We start from the raw sequence: 17,368 nt of genomic DNA on the forward strand, positions 1-17,368 counted from the left end.
TTTTTTTTTTTTTTTTTTTTTTTTAGATAGCTAATGGCTATTTTTTAGCTACTCCGGATGACTTCTTTTAAAAATAAAAAAACACGTGTTTTTCCTTTTTTAATTTTGTCGTTCCTCTTTAGGAGCCCCAGGGCCACCCGGAGAGCCTTTTATAACACGTTATGGCTCAGGCCTGACCATTCACTGGACAGGTGGTGACCCAGGACGTGCTCCTATAACACGCTACGTCATCGAGGCCAGACCTTCAGGTGGGGCTTTTCAGACCAGATCCGGGCTGAATCTCAAAACGGCTAAAACGGACATTTTCAGCTTTTATCCACATGCAAAATGCGCTTTTGGAAAGCAGAGGAAGCTTTTGCTTCTTCCAACCTATTAATAACACAGAGAGCCTGTTGCTTTATGTTTTGCAGCTGCATTTAATTTTTACATTTTTTTTTCTATCGGGATTAAATGTCAGCAGTGGTTTGAAAACGTGAGTCGTGCAAGAAAAACGACAATAATGTGCCTATCAAAAGCATCCATTGCTCTGTAACTTAAAGTAACTATGAAGTCAAACTATCACAAGCTAAAAATGCTTTCGTGTATAAATTCCCTTTCATACTATTTCTGTGGATGTTATGTATAATGTATTAGGAAGATTATTCTAACTTCTTGTATATGAAAGCCTGTTTTTTTCAGTCATCATCCATATCTCTAAACCATAGGCAAGGGTCACAATGGGATTGGAATATATTAATCTTAAAAAAAATATAAAATACTCGCAAATTAGTGAATCCAACTTTATATTAGCACCTGTGATACCGAGCATCCAGAAAGTCATGTGAAAAGTCAATATTTGCTGCCTCCGAGTCGACGCCCTTGATATTTTAATGCGTTATTGATTCGGTCGGTGCATCTGGGAGAATCGGCATCCTGTTTCAACTGTGACTGACACATCCATGCCATTTGATGGATGTTTGGTGTCTCACAAGGAAGAACGTGGACGAAACAGTGTCAGAGAGTTGAGGGAATGGTTCAGTGTGACGCCTCGAGTGGCGGATATCCGGGCCGCACTCAAAGCAATCCGAAAGCCTTGCTGATCCCAGCGCTGGATATCTGCAAAGTCCGCCAGCTTTATTTGCGTGTCTCGTTCGAAGAGTCACAGTTTACGTTGATATTTACAAGCGCCGACGGCGTAATGAACGATCTCTGGCAAGAAAAGACGGCCGTGCCGCTGCTTGTGTTGCCGATTTGGTCGCTGTAAATTCTTACGGGGGCTGTAAAATTGATGGATTGTGTAATATTTGAAGGAATTATCAATTAACCCTGAGAGCTGTGAGCAAGCCAGGTGCTCTATATCAAAAATAAACAAACAACATGTTGTCAGTGATGCTGTTACAGGCTTTAAAAGCTTTGCTGATTAAATAAATGTTTATGTCTGTTTTTTTTTTTTTTCTGTGTGTGTGTTAAAGTAAACTTTTATTTCTCTTGTAGATGAGGGTTTGTGGGATATTATAATCAAGGATATCCCGAAGGATGCAACATCACACACGTTCAACATGGATATACTTAAACAAGGCGTCAGCTACGACTTTCGGATAATCGGAGTGAACGATTATGGCTACGGCTCTCCAAGCCTACCTTCTCCCTCTATATCTGGTGAGTTTTTATTTTATTTATTTATTTTTTTGTTAGTTAATAGAACTGAATGAAGTGAATTAAATTGCATTTCAAACTTAATTAAAATTCCCTGAGGTCTTCCAGACTTCACAGGAACACGCCGCGTACGTTCCTAACAAGCGTGAATTCCAATTTTCCACTCTTCTTTCAGGTCAGAAAGTGGCCCCGTTTTACGAGGAATGGTGGTTCCTCGTCGTCGTGGCGCTGGTGGGGCTCATCTTCATCCTGCTGCTGGTTTTCATCCTCATCATTAGAGGACAGAGCAAAAAATATGCAAAGAAGTCTGAATCAGGTGAGCGCATATAAATTTACCAATCATTTGTGATAAAAACATTTTGCTTCATAGGACCTGATTTTCTTCCTTTTTTTTTTTTTTTTTTTTTTTTCCCTCGGAAAGTTGTACTCCTTGCTAAAGTGATTCACTGATCTACAACTATGAAACATCTTTAGAAAGAATTCCCAGTTTGAGGAATTTAACATCACATGACATTTAAAATCTTTTGAAATACTATTCATAAGATAAAAAAGCAAGTTTGACCGCCACCAATTTCCGCAGCTGCTTGATTTGAAACGTACAAGTGTCATAGACTTAAGCTGTTTTCCTTCCATTTTGTTACATTTTCACAAGAAAGATCACGTTATTCTAAGAGAGATTGCCAAAAAAGAGACTGTGCAAGGTGTAGCAAGTTGCTATAAACCTGTATGCAATGTTGATAAGATCTTTTTCTCTCTCTCAAAGTTCCATAATAACACTATGAAAGACAGAAAATGACTACTGAGAGTTTGTTCTCCTAATTAATAATATTAATAACATTGTTTTTTTTTTTTTGTTTTTGTAACTTTTCAGGCTAAATTTAATCAATATTGATTGATTGATTGGATTATGTTTGCTTGCTCTGATGTTTAAAACTTTAAAAGGTGTGCTTTCTATTTTTTTTCTTCCCCCCCCCTCCCTCCCTTGGCTGTATTTTTATTTTAAACTTATCTGAGCATAGTCTAATAGTTGTGGTTCTGGGGGGGAAAAAAATAAATAAAAAATAGAGGTGGAGGAAAACTGGAATGGTGGCGGTGGTAGGGGGTGGGGAGCGGGTTATTTGTCCATTCAGAGCAGCTCTGACATCAGTTGGTATTTCCCCTAAGCTCAGCAGTTTTTCAGGGGCCTATTTGGCTGCCAGGCGGGGGAGGGGAGGGGTCCCTGCGGGTCACTGCCCATCTTTCTATCTGACAGGAAAAAAAAATACAAAACACAAGAAGCTCATTTTCACTCCAGCACAAAGACACTCTCAAAGCCTCTGTCTAGAATCTGGCTGGGCTTACGTTGGAACCTACCAAGTGCATTTTTTCTTTTTCACCGTGTTTGCATAGCCACCACTTGACCTTAAGTAGCCTCCGCCAGACATGAGGGTCCTGGCTATGCCGGGACACTGAGAAAATGTTTTTTAACCTAACAAATGGGAAGCAGCATTCACATAAAACATTTATCGACCACTAAAATGTGGAAACTCGTAGTTTATCGCATTGGAAGTTGTGCAGTTCTGGGGAACAGTCTAAGAAAATAGGCATGTGTTTACTATATATTTTTTTTCATTATGTTTACACAAAAAGCTGCGAATTTTATTTTTCAAAACCTCATCTCCCATCCTAACCGGGCTACAAGCTTACCTTCAACGACTCATATTTAAAGGAGATCTTAGAGATGTTTTGGGAGGCAGTTTTGTCTGCCTTCTAGCCGAGAGTTGGATGTGAAAATCGATCCCACTCTTGTTTGTCTGTTTGCCACAAGGTTACAGGCGGAAAGTGGTTAAACCAGCGCAGTAAAGCTGGAAACGGGGAGAAAGAGAGAGCAATGCGGTTTCTTTCTTCTTCTTTCTTTGGGGGAAAGAAATTGATAGTCCACTCAATTCCTTCCAGCAGTCAAATTAACGAGCATCAATATTTTTGTTGTTGTTGTTGTATTGATAATTAGCTGCTACTTATGGAATAAATGTGAAAGAGATCATAACTCTAAATTTGTTCTTGATCTTTTTTTTTTTATCTGAAGTGATGGTGTAAACAAAATAGTGCCTGCAAAGTTGAATCTTTGTTTATGTTTTCTCACTTTGATGCCAAAATGTAAATATTGCTATGGACTTTGACTAGACCACTCCCACAAAATTAATTGCTTATGATCCATTACAGGTATGGCACCAGCTTTATGTCTGAAGGATGAACTTTCTCTGTAGTTTCAAGCAAAAAAACAAAAACAAAAAAAAAACAAACAAACAAACTGCAGTGAATTTATCAGAACACTCAGAAATAATCTGAAAAATCTCTTCAAGATTGAGAAATTTCAAGACGTTTTGGTACTTTTCAAAAACTTCCAATGCAAACACATTTGTTGCTGATTTTTCTTTTAACCCTCTGTGTTTTACCAAGCACTCATCAGTTCCATGTCGCCTTCCAGACACTAACCTCCCTGTTTCCCCCCTTGCCTGTGGTCACACAGTGTCTCTGTACGTGTGTCCAGGTAACAACTCCAATTGCAACGCTCTGACTCACGGCGACATGGTCAGTCTGGATGAAGGCCGCTTCCCCGCTCTGGAGCTCAACAACCGACGGCTTTCAGTGAAAAACTCTTTCTGTCGGAAGAATGGCGTCTACACCAGGTGAGGTTCTTCTCCTCTTGCAGTAATAACACTAATTAAAAAAAAAACTAGTTTTTTTTTTCTTCCACAAAATCGCTCATTCCACATTTTTAGGTGCTCTGTCCTGACCTCCATATTTCACAATGTCGGAGGTTATAGAGGGAGGGATCATTAACCCTTTCTCTTTACAGGTTTTCTGTAAGATTTATGTTCAGGACTGAGATACTGATGATAAAAAAAGAAGATCCATTTTATTTTGTATGATCATTTTCTGTGTTGATTTGGTCATATGTTTTGGGTCATTATCCTTCTGAAAGACCCAATGATGGTCCATGTAAAGATTTCTGACAAAGGCAGAGGTTTTTCATACTAAATCTCCTGGTATTTCCAAGAAAAATAAATAAAAAATTAAAAAAGCAATGGTGCCATGCACTCCATCAAGTTTTGCAGGGTCTTTTGGAAAAGAAGCAGACCCATAACATCATAAATCCTCCCCTCTTCTTAACTGTGTTCATTGGTTGCTTTTTCACATGATCGCCCTTTGTTGCATGCCAGACCAGATCTGCAGTGTTTGTTGCTGACTCAAGATGTCTGTATGTGCTGCAGTTCTGAAACAATGACCTTTAGATATTTGTTGCATCTGGCTTACCATCCTCCTTTCCGTGCATAGTGGTAAGGTAATGTCGAAATTCTCATTCACTGTACGGTAGGGTGACTAAGAGAAACGAAACCTCCATTTCTTGATATTTAGACCACATGGAAATCAAAAGTGATATAAAAAAAACGTAAACACACTTGTTCATTTTAAAACCAGTCTTGCAAATGATTGTGTCACTGGCGATTTATTTTTAAAAGTAGGTCATTTTTAAACACTCTGTGATTAAAGCTATTCAAAGTAAAAGTTGTTCTGAACAAAGGTTTTTGCATTCTTTGCAGTTCTTTATCGGGGTGCCAACATGTGTGGGAGGAGACTATTGTTCAAAAATGCATCATTTTTGAACAACAAAGTTTATGATTTATTCCTTTAAACATAAAACAGACCTTTTTGTCACCAATAGGAAAATGCTAAAAATAAATAAATAAATAAATGGTGTGCATGGGGTGGTTTGCGTGACCGTCCATATTTTCCCTCGGAATCCGGCTATGTGGTGTAAAGTGGGCAAGGTTTGTGAAAAGGAAGAGAGCAATGCTTCTTGCTGCAGAATTTTGAAACAAGTCTTATGCCGGATATTGGCTTTGAAGGAAAAATAAACTCATTTTAATTACTTAGGTAGGAGACAAGGAAGTGATCAAAATTCCACTGTTAAACAGCGAATTAGTAAGGGTTATAGAAATGTTGCTGTTTTCTTTAAACATTCTTCAGATGTTTAAAGAGTGATCACTGTGTAGCACAAAACAACAACCAGTCCACTTTTTTTGCTTTAACTAACAAAAATTGTAAGTGGTTTGAAGCCTCAACGCAGGTCTGTGTTCAGAAAAGCGGGAAAGTGTTACTTTGGTTTGTAAAGTTGTATCTCGGTAAACGAAGAGACTTCTGGAACAAATTATTTTAGGGCAGATGAAATGCATGTAAATAATGGACAGCACTATTATAGAGCAAATAAACACAAACTTCACATGTAAACAGTCAGTTATGTTGGTGGAGGACTGGTGATTTAAGCTTGATTTGAAGCTACCGGATCTGGGTATTCATTGGGTCGATTATAACCTCTTTACATAACATAGCATCTCGGATCAAATATCAAATATCTGACATTTGGCGCTTTGGCCAATCCTGGGCCAAAATTCAGTCATGCCTCAGAAGAAAATAATCCAAAATACAGCCATAAATCTATAATAGAATGGCTAAAATAGAAAAGAGTTCCAAAGTTCAGGCTTCAATCTGAAATATTATGAAATATAAAAGTATTTTATTCTTGTTTCTCCTGCCGTGTCTCTTTGTTCCTTTCTAAAATGTGCGTTTGCTGACACCCGAGGTGCAAAACCCGACTACTTTCTCACTATTTAATTATCAAAACATGTTTACATTTCACACCAGGTGTGAGTTCAGAAACCACTGCTTTCATATTGTTGAGACTGTTAAAAGGCTCGCAACAGCCTGTAAACAGTAACAGTTATTTCATGTGGAAATAATTTAGAGGAAGAGTTAAAGGATTCAGGTTCAATACATAAAGTCAAAGTTTTGTGTGTGTGTGTGTGTGTGTGTGTGTGTGTGTGTGTGTGTAGATGAATATGAGAAACATATTTAGGTCTGTGGCTTTGTATGTGTGACCTTAAGGATGGATCAAAGCAGACTGAGGTTCTTTGAGAAGCTTCCAGGCAGCTTTTTACTACTGCTTCTCTGACATGAAGGGAGGGAGAGGAGAGTGGGGGTAGGAGGCTGGCAGTAGAAGAATGCACAGATGTACTCAGAGAATCAGCTCTCTTTGAACTCAGCCCATAGCGGAGAAACCCAAATCCCCACACCTGAGCCTCCTCTTACAGATTAATACCGCATCGAGATCTCTGGTCTCAGAGTACCAAAGACAGGATGAAACCAACAGACGCCGACTCAGATAGAAAATCACACATTCTTAATCTCACTGTACCCAGTCTAATTCAGGAGCCGTGTCAGACAGCAAACAGCAGCCGCAGCTGACTCTGATGTTGATTTATTTCCATGCCTTCGTGGAAATCAGAGTTAAGCACAGGAACTCCATGATTGTAGATTTGACGCAGAGCTTTCTGTCGGGTCCGTGTAAAGCTTTTGTTAATTACCCATCCCTGGGGTTTATAGCGAAATAAATTGTGACTGTAGTAACTGTCTGTCAGTAAAGGGGCATTTTGCCATCAATGGCGACGATATGTTCGAATCAGGAAAAATGAACCAATAACAACCAGGTCAGAGCATCACCAAAACTGCAGCCTATGTGGGCTGTTCCTTGTCTGCAGAGGTCAGTATTCATCAATTTTCCTATATAACAAAATCTCAAAAAAAAAAAAAAAATCATGTCAGCTCTCACGGTTAACTTCCGCCTGGCCGATCACTGATTCCTAGCGGTGGAGCAGCGAAATCAAACGACTCCTCATTGTTCATTTTCATTGCACCTTCAGATGATCCTCTCAATCGCTCAGTTAGAACCAAACAAGCCTTTCAAATAAAAAGTGAAACATTGTTACACACATGAAAATGAAGTCTAGCTGACCTAAATGAGAGAATTAATCAAAAACTGTACTTCACGCTCAAAGTGCAATTAATTTTTGTATTTTTTTTTTTTTTTTAATAAAACCACAAAATGTGTTTCAGAGTTTCAAGTATTTATCGACAAGACAGATGGATTAAAAACTTATTTCCATTTGGCATTGAGTGGTTTGAAGCCAACCCTGACGGCAGTCTGGGTTGAGGTATAAGGATCTCTTAGCGAAGTAATTCTGTCCAGATTAATATGGCATTAAACACTCTTGACTGACAAAGCTGATGAACATTTTAGACGTTAATGAGTTCTTTTACCTTGAGGAGACACGGATACTGAGGGTTTCCAATCCTTACCTGACATAACGCTAAGTGAAGTTTGCAGCCAGAGGATTACGCCGACCTCTTTTCTATCAGAGTAAGAGGCATGATAAATAATTTACACTTTACTCGACAATGTATAAGTCTTGATGGGAGTAGGTGAGAGGGGGCTGCGATCTCTCTGTGCTTTTATACAGGCAGTTTATCATAAAGTCCCAGGAGGCTCGCGATTGCATTTCTTCACTCTAGCTCCATTTTTTATTTTTTTTTTTTGTTTGGCTCTCTAAAGTCTTGCTAGGAAGTGGAAGTTGCTTAAGGTTTGCGTATTAAAAATATTTCTTAGTAGTTGCTTTTCTTGATGTGCTGCAGAGATTAGCTAAATCCAGTGTATTTAAAGCAGTTTTGTACATTCATTGTTGCGCGTTGCCCCATTCAGATGGAATAAATTCAAAAATTAAAAATTTCTGTGCCTCACAGCCTAATTGTGTTTTAGCAGCTGTGGCCACTCTATAACAGGCGATGCTAATTGACATATTTTTAAAATTCCACTAAGAAATAACTGGTTTTTGGTTGGTTATAAACTAGCTGTCAGGCTACTAGCTGGTAGACTTCTGCAGTATTTGGTACTTTTTATAAAGTCTGCAGCTTTGTCATTTTTTATTTTTATTTTTATAAAACCTGCACCGCTAAGTCTTTACTCGTCTACATAAGACAGCATTTTCTCAGGATTATGTCCAGATCCTTTGAACTATCTGCTGAGTTGAGGTGCCATGACATCCAGCCACCACAAAGGGCGCTAAATGAATGGTATTCAAAGTAATGAACATATGGATGTATGTGCAGATGTATGTATGTGTCCTGGTTTTCTGGTTTTTGTGCCACCACCGTAAAACGACTGCTGGAATTTACCCACAGCACATTTTCGAAATACTTTCCACATGCATTAATTTGGAAAACGCTTAATGCAAATTCATCCTGGATGCATCAGATGGATGTGTGCGCTGCCGTGGCTCCAGGGGCAGCAACTGGCGGTCGACCCTGCGGCCTGGAAAGTCAACAGCAGTCAGAATGTCCCAGCGGTCTCAGCCAAACCAGCACCAATCAGCAGAAACAGATGGCTGTTTGTTTAGCAGCAGCAGTGACAGGGGGAAAGTAAGGAGAAGATTTGATACCAAGAGATTTCCTTTTCAGTTTACTTAAAAAAGAGAAAACCCTGACAAGACTTTGCAATTTCTCTAAATATTTCTCTACTGATCTTCCCCACACACCCCCATCTTCCCCCCACTCCTCCTTCCAGGCCTAGTTCAACATCTTCTCTTTGCTCAATCACACGTAGCTCAGATCCGAGCGACACATTTGATCAGCACAGCGTGCCACTGACGCTTTAATCCGAGACGTCGTTTGTGTCGGCTGCGATAGCATTTGCTGGGGGAGAGCCTATGACTGCTCTTCATTCGATGACCCCAGCAAGAGATCTGTTTATAATTTAGTCACAAGAGCCGAGTGGTTTGACATTCCACAGCCCACAGAGAGGGGGCTGAATCAGGGATTTATTCATTCCAGAAGACTCCGGCTGGAAGCGGGAATCTCATGACCGTCTCATGATGCTCATCAAGCACAACTCGTACGCACGCGTGCACGCGTCCTCGCACACGCGCATTTGCACACAGATGGGCACACTTGGGAACAGAAAAGAGGGGAATGACACTACTGGAAAGTAATGAGAATGGGGGGAGCGTGGGGACTTTAAGGGATCTGCGCTTGCTTGTAATCTAGAGTTTGTTTGTTAGTTTTTTTTTTTTTTTTATGAATTTACATGAATTTAAAAAGAAATTTTGTTTAATTATTGACCAATGTGGACTCTTTCATAAAACCATAACTACACAGTTCACTCACCCTGCTGCTTTACGTGGCTCCTTAACCTTTTGGGTTCAGCCATTGATCAAGATGTCAACAGCAATCAGAATGTACAGTATTCTCATCCTGTCGTTCCCATACATCTGTCTGTTAGTTTGTTTGTAACCTTTTTTTTTTTTTTTTTAACTATGAAATATAAAATTCATTGAGATTAAAGCTCTCATTTTCAAGAGTGTCTTGGGCAATGGGTCTGTAAATGATTCAATTTACAAGAAACTAGAACAAGCACTATAGAGGGCAAGTTAAAGATTTGCAAACAGAACAAAAGTTACAGTTTGAAATGCCAAAAAAACGACAAAATGTACTAAAACAAAGCAAATTAAGAAACATTCAACTTGCCTTGCTTGAGACACAAAAAAAGTAGGAAAATGTGGCCAAACGTAAGCAGTCATTCGTAATTCGTCAGATATTGACATTCAGTAGAGCCCACATTAGAAGCTGACCCAATCATTTTCTTTGTCTCTTGTTCAGGTCTCCGCCCAGACCCAGTCCAGGCAGTCTCCACTACTCGGACGAGGATGTGAGCACCAAGTACAATGACCTGATCCCTGCGGAGAGCACCAGCCTGACTGAAAAACCCTCTGAAATCTCTGACTCACAGGTGCAGTGGCACTGCTTTCTTTATCCCACATCTTCTCTGATTTCTATCCTGTCTACATAAAGCAGCATTTGTCTCATTTGTGTGCCTGCCTGTGTGCATGTGCGTGCGCGCGCGCGCGTGCGTGTGTGTGTGTGTGTGTGTGTGTGTGTGCGTGTGTGTGTGTATAGGTGTGTGTGCACACTGTCATCTCTCTGAATTCCTCCTGAATTCAGCCTCACATTGTCAGCAGTGCTGCATATTCTGTCTGTCCTTATTGTGTTTGTGTCACTCATCTAAGTTATAAGTCATAGCTGTGCCGAATGCAGACAGAGATGCGAGATTAATGACTTTGCTCACTGGCTGCTCAGCAGTTTTTAGCTTTGTGGACACAATGTCACTCAGCAAATGTCCACCTGTGATCCGGGCTGTTTTCAAGCACCGCTCCTGTTACATAAGCCATCGGGGTAAAAAAAAAAAAAAAAAAACGCTCCAGTTGTACTTAAGGTTTCAGCTCCAGCCACACGAACCGTCCAACTTTCCTTTTCATTTTGTCAGCTCAGTGTGATCTCACTGGAAAACGCCCACCGTTTTCGATTTATTTAAAGTCCACAAGGTAGAAGGATCACTACCAATTAATGGTGGATTGTCTGAATTGTAGCCTCTGCTTCATCATGACCCAAAGTGCCTTTTTCCCCAGTAAGAGATTAAAATCAATAAGCTCTGCTTTTCTCTCTGTTTCTCTATTGATCAGAATGTCAGTCAAGCTACTTTCTACTTTTTGCCTTCATTAAACCAAGACTTTTTTTTTTCTTTTTCCCCCCTGAAATGTTTATGCATCTTTGCTTTTCTGTATATTTACAGCATCTGGAAAAAAGAAAAAAAGTAAAAGTACTTTTTTTTTCATTTTTGTCAGATTACATCTATAATCTTCATTGTAGTTTATGGAGTTTGGATTGATTATTAATATACATTTGTAACTAATTCCCTTGAATATTTATGAAAACAGTTTGTTGCAATTAAACAACTGAAGAATCTTTATGGGTAACGGCTCCACCAGTAACTAAATTGTCGATTTCTCTTTCCAAAACCACTCTAAATCTGTCGCATTGGACGGGGCGCGTCTGTGAACATTCATTTTCAAGTGTTCCAGCTGTCTCTCATTTTGATTCCATTGTAGACTTTGACTGGGCCACTGTATTGTACAAATTTGACTTGACCTAAACAATTCATTTGTTGCTCTGACTAAACGTCATCCTGCTGTTTTAGGTGAACTCTTGTTCTCAGCGTCAAGTCTTTTGCAGCCTCTAAGAGTGTATCCCTGTTAGAGGCTATAACCATCCTCCCCTTCCTGCTGAAGACAATCCCCCATCAGCATAATACTGCCACTTTCTGGTGTCACTGTCCAGGTTTTTATTCAGGATGGTGTGTTATGTTTGGTTTTCGTATAGCATTGACCAAAGCCCTCTGTTTTGATCTTAATTGACCAGAACTTCTTTTTTCTTCTAGATAACTCAAGAAAAATGCACACAGATTTTTTTTTTCCTCAAAAATCACTTTATTTTTTGCTATAGAGGTCAGACTTATGAGCTGCATGAATAAGCCGTCATGTAGACAGATTCTTCTACCTGAGCTATGAATTTCTGCAGCTCTTACAGTATGACCACTGTCCTCAAGGTGGCTTTTCTGATTATTCCCCTCCTTACCCAGCCACTCAGTTTAGGTGGACTGCCGTATCTTGGTGTCCTTGACCTCTGTGTCTCTTGATCCTAATGAAGCAGTCTGTTCTCTAATGTTTGTTCACTATTGTTCTTTAGCAAACCCCTTGAGACCTGGCTTGTCCCTCAGGGGGTAATTAGATGACTGCTGAAGGCGTTTTGTTAAACAGAATTTTATTCACGGGTATCAAGAGTAAAGGGGCCCGAAATACAAAGACGCATCACTTTTTTTCAGGTTTTTAATTTGCAAAAAATGCTTAAGCCATGCATGAATGTGCTCTCTCAATCATATATTGCTTTGTGTTGTTTTGTCACATAAATTCAAAGTGAAATAGATTAAGGTTTGAGCTTTTAACATGGAAAAATAAACAGAAAATAACACGAAATTGGAAACCCGTAACAAGCCTCAGCAAAGGACACAAACAACCTGACTCATTTCCACCTTCTTTGAGAGAATTCTTGACTCGAATTATCGTCGAACGCCTCTCGCTCGTCTCTGATGTGAATCCCGCAGCCAGACGTCTCTCCTCGCTCGGCCCTTATCGGGACCCAAGTCCTATTTCCAGATCAAATGAAAATCTCTTTTGCAATGAATTGCTACAGACAGGACCTTTCACAGCACTGTGACATTCCCTCAAACGGGTCTTTCAGATATTTCATCACCCACCTGACGTACCCGGGATTTGCACTTGATTTTCGTCAAATGCATTCCCTTCAGCCCAAGATGACAAGACCCATATGGTGGCTTGCTCCAAGCCGAATAAACTGATGTTTGTTTTTGACAGACTGAAACATCCAGAGGCCTTCCTGTCACCCCCGGGGGCTCCGCTGCTGTACCCCTTTCAGGGGTCTATATCAGCAGCCGCTAGAGCTTTGGACGTCTAGGAATGCTCTTTGAAGTTATATTGAGCAGATAACGCTCAGCTATCTGTGAGACACCATGCTGCGTCTGCTCTTTAATCCCCAGGGCCTTCCTTAACAGGCATAAGTTGACTATTGTGCTGCTCGTCACAAGGAGATTTGGAGGAAGCCAGCATGTACTTGGCAGGGCAACAATGCTACCATTACTGTTCTGCCAGCCTGCAGGTACAGGCCTATTGACTTTTTTTTTTTTATAGTACAGCCTTTCTCATTTTCCAAGGTTGTCCCTGTGGCGAAGTGTTTTTTTTTTGTGTGTGTGTGTGTGTGTCATTTAAAGCTGAAACCAGTCGAAGACAGATGATCTCATCTGTGAGTCAGAGATGGAGTGTAGATTAGGCTCTCTGCTGAGCAGCATTCCACAGGAGAGAAATGTAAGTGTCTGCTCTCTCTCATACCCTCTCTTTCCCTTTCTGCCTCCATCTGTCCTCCTCTGCCTCCAAACCATGACTCTCTGTCTCACCGGACACTGCAGCTTTATTGGTTGGAGACTCAGCAGGGAATAATCCTCGCAGCCATTTGGCTTTGACAGTTTCCTGGATAATGTTGTGGCCCAAAAACGAAGCAAAAGCACGACTCCTCCTAAATTATGCTTTGTGTTATTAATAGTTTTGTGCCGTAGGAGGTAACCAATACAAGTGTTTTTTTTTTAGGGGATTTGAAGCAGCTGGTTTTTATAGAGGGTTTGTGGATGACATATTTGCCCATCATTGCTTTAATTACAGATGAATCAAATTTTAATGGAGAAGCCTGAATAAACCTGCATGCTTCTATTACACTTAATAAAGCAAGTCAGACTGTCTGGGGCACCACTAATGCTCTATGAAGTCTCAAATCCCACTGATATTAATTGTTCTGATGAATAGTTTGGACTAGATCCATTATGGCGCCAAGTTTGTCATTGCTTTATTGAGGAATGTGCAACCAAATGTAGTTCAAGGTATTATGTCTTATGCAAATTAAGTAAAGTTAAGTAGATAAAACAAAATTAACAAGGATTAAAAGATAGGTCCGGGAGATGTAAAAAAAACAAACAAACAAAAAAAACACGTTGAACATGTCAGATTTAAAAACACAATTAATTATGCATAAAGATGCAAAAACACACAAATTAACTTGATAAAATACAAACAAGCAAACAAATGAATAATTGATTAAAGAATCTGGAAAATGTATAAACATATTTGATTAGAAACATAAGCCAAAATATTTATTTCATAGAGTAAATAAAAGTATGTTAAAATCAGTTTTAAAATTTTCCAAGGTTGTCCCTGTGGCGAAGTGGGACAACTTGTAGTGGGATTTGTAGTTTGCAAAATGAAATAAACTACAAATAAACCAACAAGCAAATTAAGAAATTACTGAATGCATTCATTGGAAATGGGCATGGGAATTTAATTAAACAAGGTTCTGAAGGTTGTGTGAAACCAAGTCTTGATATAAAATCATCTTTTAGTACAGTTCCGTTGGTGGAAAAAATGCCATGTTGGTAACATGAGAAAAATCACTGTTAAATGAAGTATATTTTATTGATGCAGACATTTTTTTTTTATGTCAGAAAGTCTAGAAACACGTCATTTGTACTCCACAGTATCCTTTTTCCCTGTGCTAAAAATATGATATAAGGAAAAGATTAAGTAAGGCGGGTGAGGGTTGAATCTCTCTAAATTAGGAACTGGCTTCCAGATAATAAATAAACATGACGAGAGCAATAATTAGTTTTTAACAACTAAAAGTGTGATGAATGAGCTTGGACAACGGCTTCAGCCATTAGACATTATCTATACGCCAGCCAGTTGTTGAGGGATGATGCCAGGAAAATGACATTTTCTGTTCTAGCACAAGCATAAATGTATTTGCTAAGTGCTGCTGGGAGTCTACCCAAATGAAACCAATATTGTGCTTTTAAGCAATAATCTCTCCAGGTAGGTTCTGGTGTTAATCAAAAGATGAAAATGTGGGGGGGAAAAAAACAAACAAAAAAAAAAACTTCTCATTCCTACTTCAGTGGAGAATCTGTGATGCTGTGGTTTTGAAACTCATGTTTCAGTGCCGCATCATGACCTTTTTGAATTTCAATAATATTTTATAATCTCGTGGCCTCTTCCAGACAGACAAAAATGGCTCATTATTGCTTATCAACAGGATAAATTTAGTCAAATAATTTAGTTTTCAAACAGTGTACCTCTCTTTGTTTCCTCTGTGGTTAAAAAAGCAAACTGTTTTGAAATGAAGATGTAAATAAATATTGCTAGTTTTGGGGCTTTCCCAGCAATGTCCATATTGTTATTCTCTTTGTCTCTGGGTCTTGGTCCCTGCTGTGCTCACTTCATCAAGGAGAGGGCTATGGACGGCTTATCCCCTCCCCTCCTTTCTGTCCTATTTATTAATAATCTATAACCAAAGAACAAAGAACTGGCTCCTTAATGCAGAGACAGACATTTTCAATTTTGAGGGGGATGGTGGCCCTGAAAGCCACAAGATTTTTTTTGTTTGTTTTTTTTTTTTTTTTTGTTCACTCTGTGATGATGAACAACATCTATTTATGGAATAAATCATGGGTAGACCGTTAGAGTACTACCTTAATCGGTGATTAATCAGTTTAAAATTGTTAGACCAATGGGTATGAAACATTCACACGGGTTGAACTCTTTTACTTTTTTTCACTTTAAACCCACAAAACCTTTTTTTATTGTGGTTTAATGTGATAAGCCAACACCACATAAGGTACGGTTTTTCCACATTTTTTTTAATCTACAATTCTATAATCTATGGATATAATGTAAATTATAATGTATAATTTACATTATATCCATTTACTTTTTTATTCCTAAATAAAATCGACGCAAGAAAAATGTGGAAGAAAGTGTTCAGTTTAACACTATTCACCACCCAAAACGCTTCATCCCCACCATGAAGCACAGTGGAGGTGGCGTCATGCTGGAGTGATTGTTTTCTGCACCAGAGATGGCGGGGGCAGGGGGATTATGGGTATATTTGATTGAAGATGGCTGGAGCTAAAGACAGAACAACCCTTGAATAAATCTTGTCATAAGCTGCAAAAGATTTGAGACTGGAGCAGAGATTCACCTTTCAGACAATCACCCAAAACCTTCAGCCAGAGCAAGAATAAAATGGTTGAGATCATTTCCATGTGGTAGAATTTCCCAGTCTAACTCCAACACTAATCCCCAAAGAGAATCAGTGTCACGGCTTAAAATTGCTCTTTAAAGAAACACTTCATCAACTCCAAAGAAGCTTGGGCAACTTTGGCAAAATGTAGATGCTTCTGGATGTTTAAAAGACACCACACAGGACTAGCCGCTGTCGTTGCAGTGAAAAGGTTTGTTGAACTTACTGCATTCCGTACTTTTCAGATTTTTGTTGCATTTATTTTGAACACCAGATGTCTTCTTGGGGTTGCTCAGTGGTACAGTTGGCAGCTCTTTTGCCGCCTTGCAGCAAGAAAGTCCTAGACTCAAGTACCAGCCCAGGGTCTTTCTGTATTGAGTTTGAGTATATGTGTGCATGGTTGTTTGTCCTTTTTGTCTCTGCGTTGCCCTGTGTTGAATGGCGACCTGTACTAGGCGTACCCCGCCTCTCACCCAGTGACTGCTAGAGGGGGAGACACCATTTCTACCAGCAAGTCGTTGCTCAGTTTAAACACTGATGCAAAGTGTTGTAATTCCTCAGCAGGCTGAGGTCAAAGATCAAAGGTCAAAGAAGTCTTTGAGATAGGGATTTCTTTTTAAGCAATATTGAGAAACTGAGGACACACATCTTCTCCAGCAAAAAGAAAAGCAAAAAAACAATAAAATTCTTGTCTACAGTCCTATTTTATCTCTGACGTTTTTTTTTTTTTTCTTTAGGTTCCTAATTTTAGCCTTGATAAACAAGGACCTACAGCATCTTTATCATGCTGATCATAAATAAACTGCTGTCAAGCGGTTTCACAAGTTAATTATGTAGATTTCTTAATCTCTTTCCCTGCCTAATTTAGCATCAAAATGATGAGGGAAAAAAAAAACAAACCTTAAATAATTAACTTCAGTGGCCTGCTATGTGTCTGTTTGAGGCATTTCATTGCTTAAATATGATGGTTGGTCCCCTGAGGCTGAGGTGCAATGCTGCATTCCATGCCTATAGTCTACTTCTTGCACAGCATTCAGCCACAGTAATTGGCTTGTAATGAGCTGGGATAAAGAGCCTCGTCTCCAGCCGCAACGCTCCAGAGGCAAATCGCTAAGTATCATTTCTTTATGTTCCTCAGTTGATAAGTGAGTTATTAATAAATGCGATAAACCAACAATTGTGTTTTATGTAGGGCATTTTAATAGTAACAGCATTCACAACTGCAGGTCCGCCAGGTCCACTTTTAGAACTTTATTACTTTGTTGTGTCAACTGAAGTGAAACACTTTTCAAATCTGGTGTCCTTTGAGCTTTAATGATATTATCAAAAG

General features: G+C 39.3%; 1 protein-coding gene across 6 annotated transcripts in view; it reads left to right on the top strand.

Moving 5' to 3' along the window:
- Positions 1-17,368, top strand: part of LOC106952180 (protein sidekick-2-like) — a 142,552-nt gene that overhangs the window by 118,973 nt on the left and 6,211 nt on the right. For 3 of the 6 annotated variants that reach the window (XM_015040143.1, XM_015040147.1, XM_015040145.1), the window contains exons 39-43: positions 123-248; positions 1,474-1,638; positions 1,811-1,951; positions 4,145-4,304; positions 10,165-10,294. In XM_015040143.1, coding sequence (XP_014895629.1) covers positions 123-248; positions 1,474-1,638; positions 1,811-1,951; positions 4,145-4,304; positions 10,165-10,294 — 722 coding nt within the window. The remainder of the gene's footprint in view (positions 1-122; positions 249-1,473; positions 1,639-1,810; positions 1,952-4,144; positions 4,305-10,164; positions 10,295-17,368) is intronic. The other 3 variants (XM_015040144.1, XM_015040148.1, XM_015040149.1) reach the window with 1 other exon arrangement.

This window comes from Poecilia latipinna, unplaced genomic scaffold, assembly GCF_001443285.1.
Source record: "Poecilia latipinna isolate Pla-1442-1.1 unplaced genomic scaffold, P_latipinna-1.0 Scaffold497, whole genome shotgun sequence".
Taxonomy (NCBI): domain Eukaryota; kingdom Metazoa; phylum Chordata; class Actinopteri; order Cyprinodontiformes; family Poeciliidae; genus Poecilia; species Poecilia latipinna.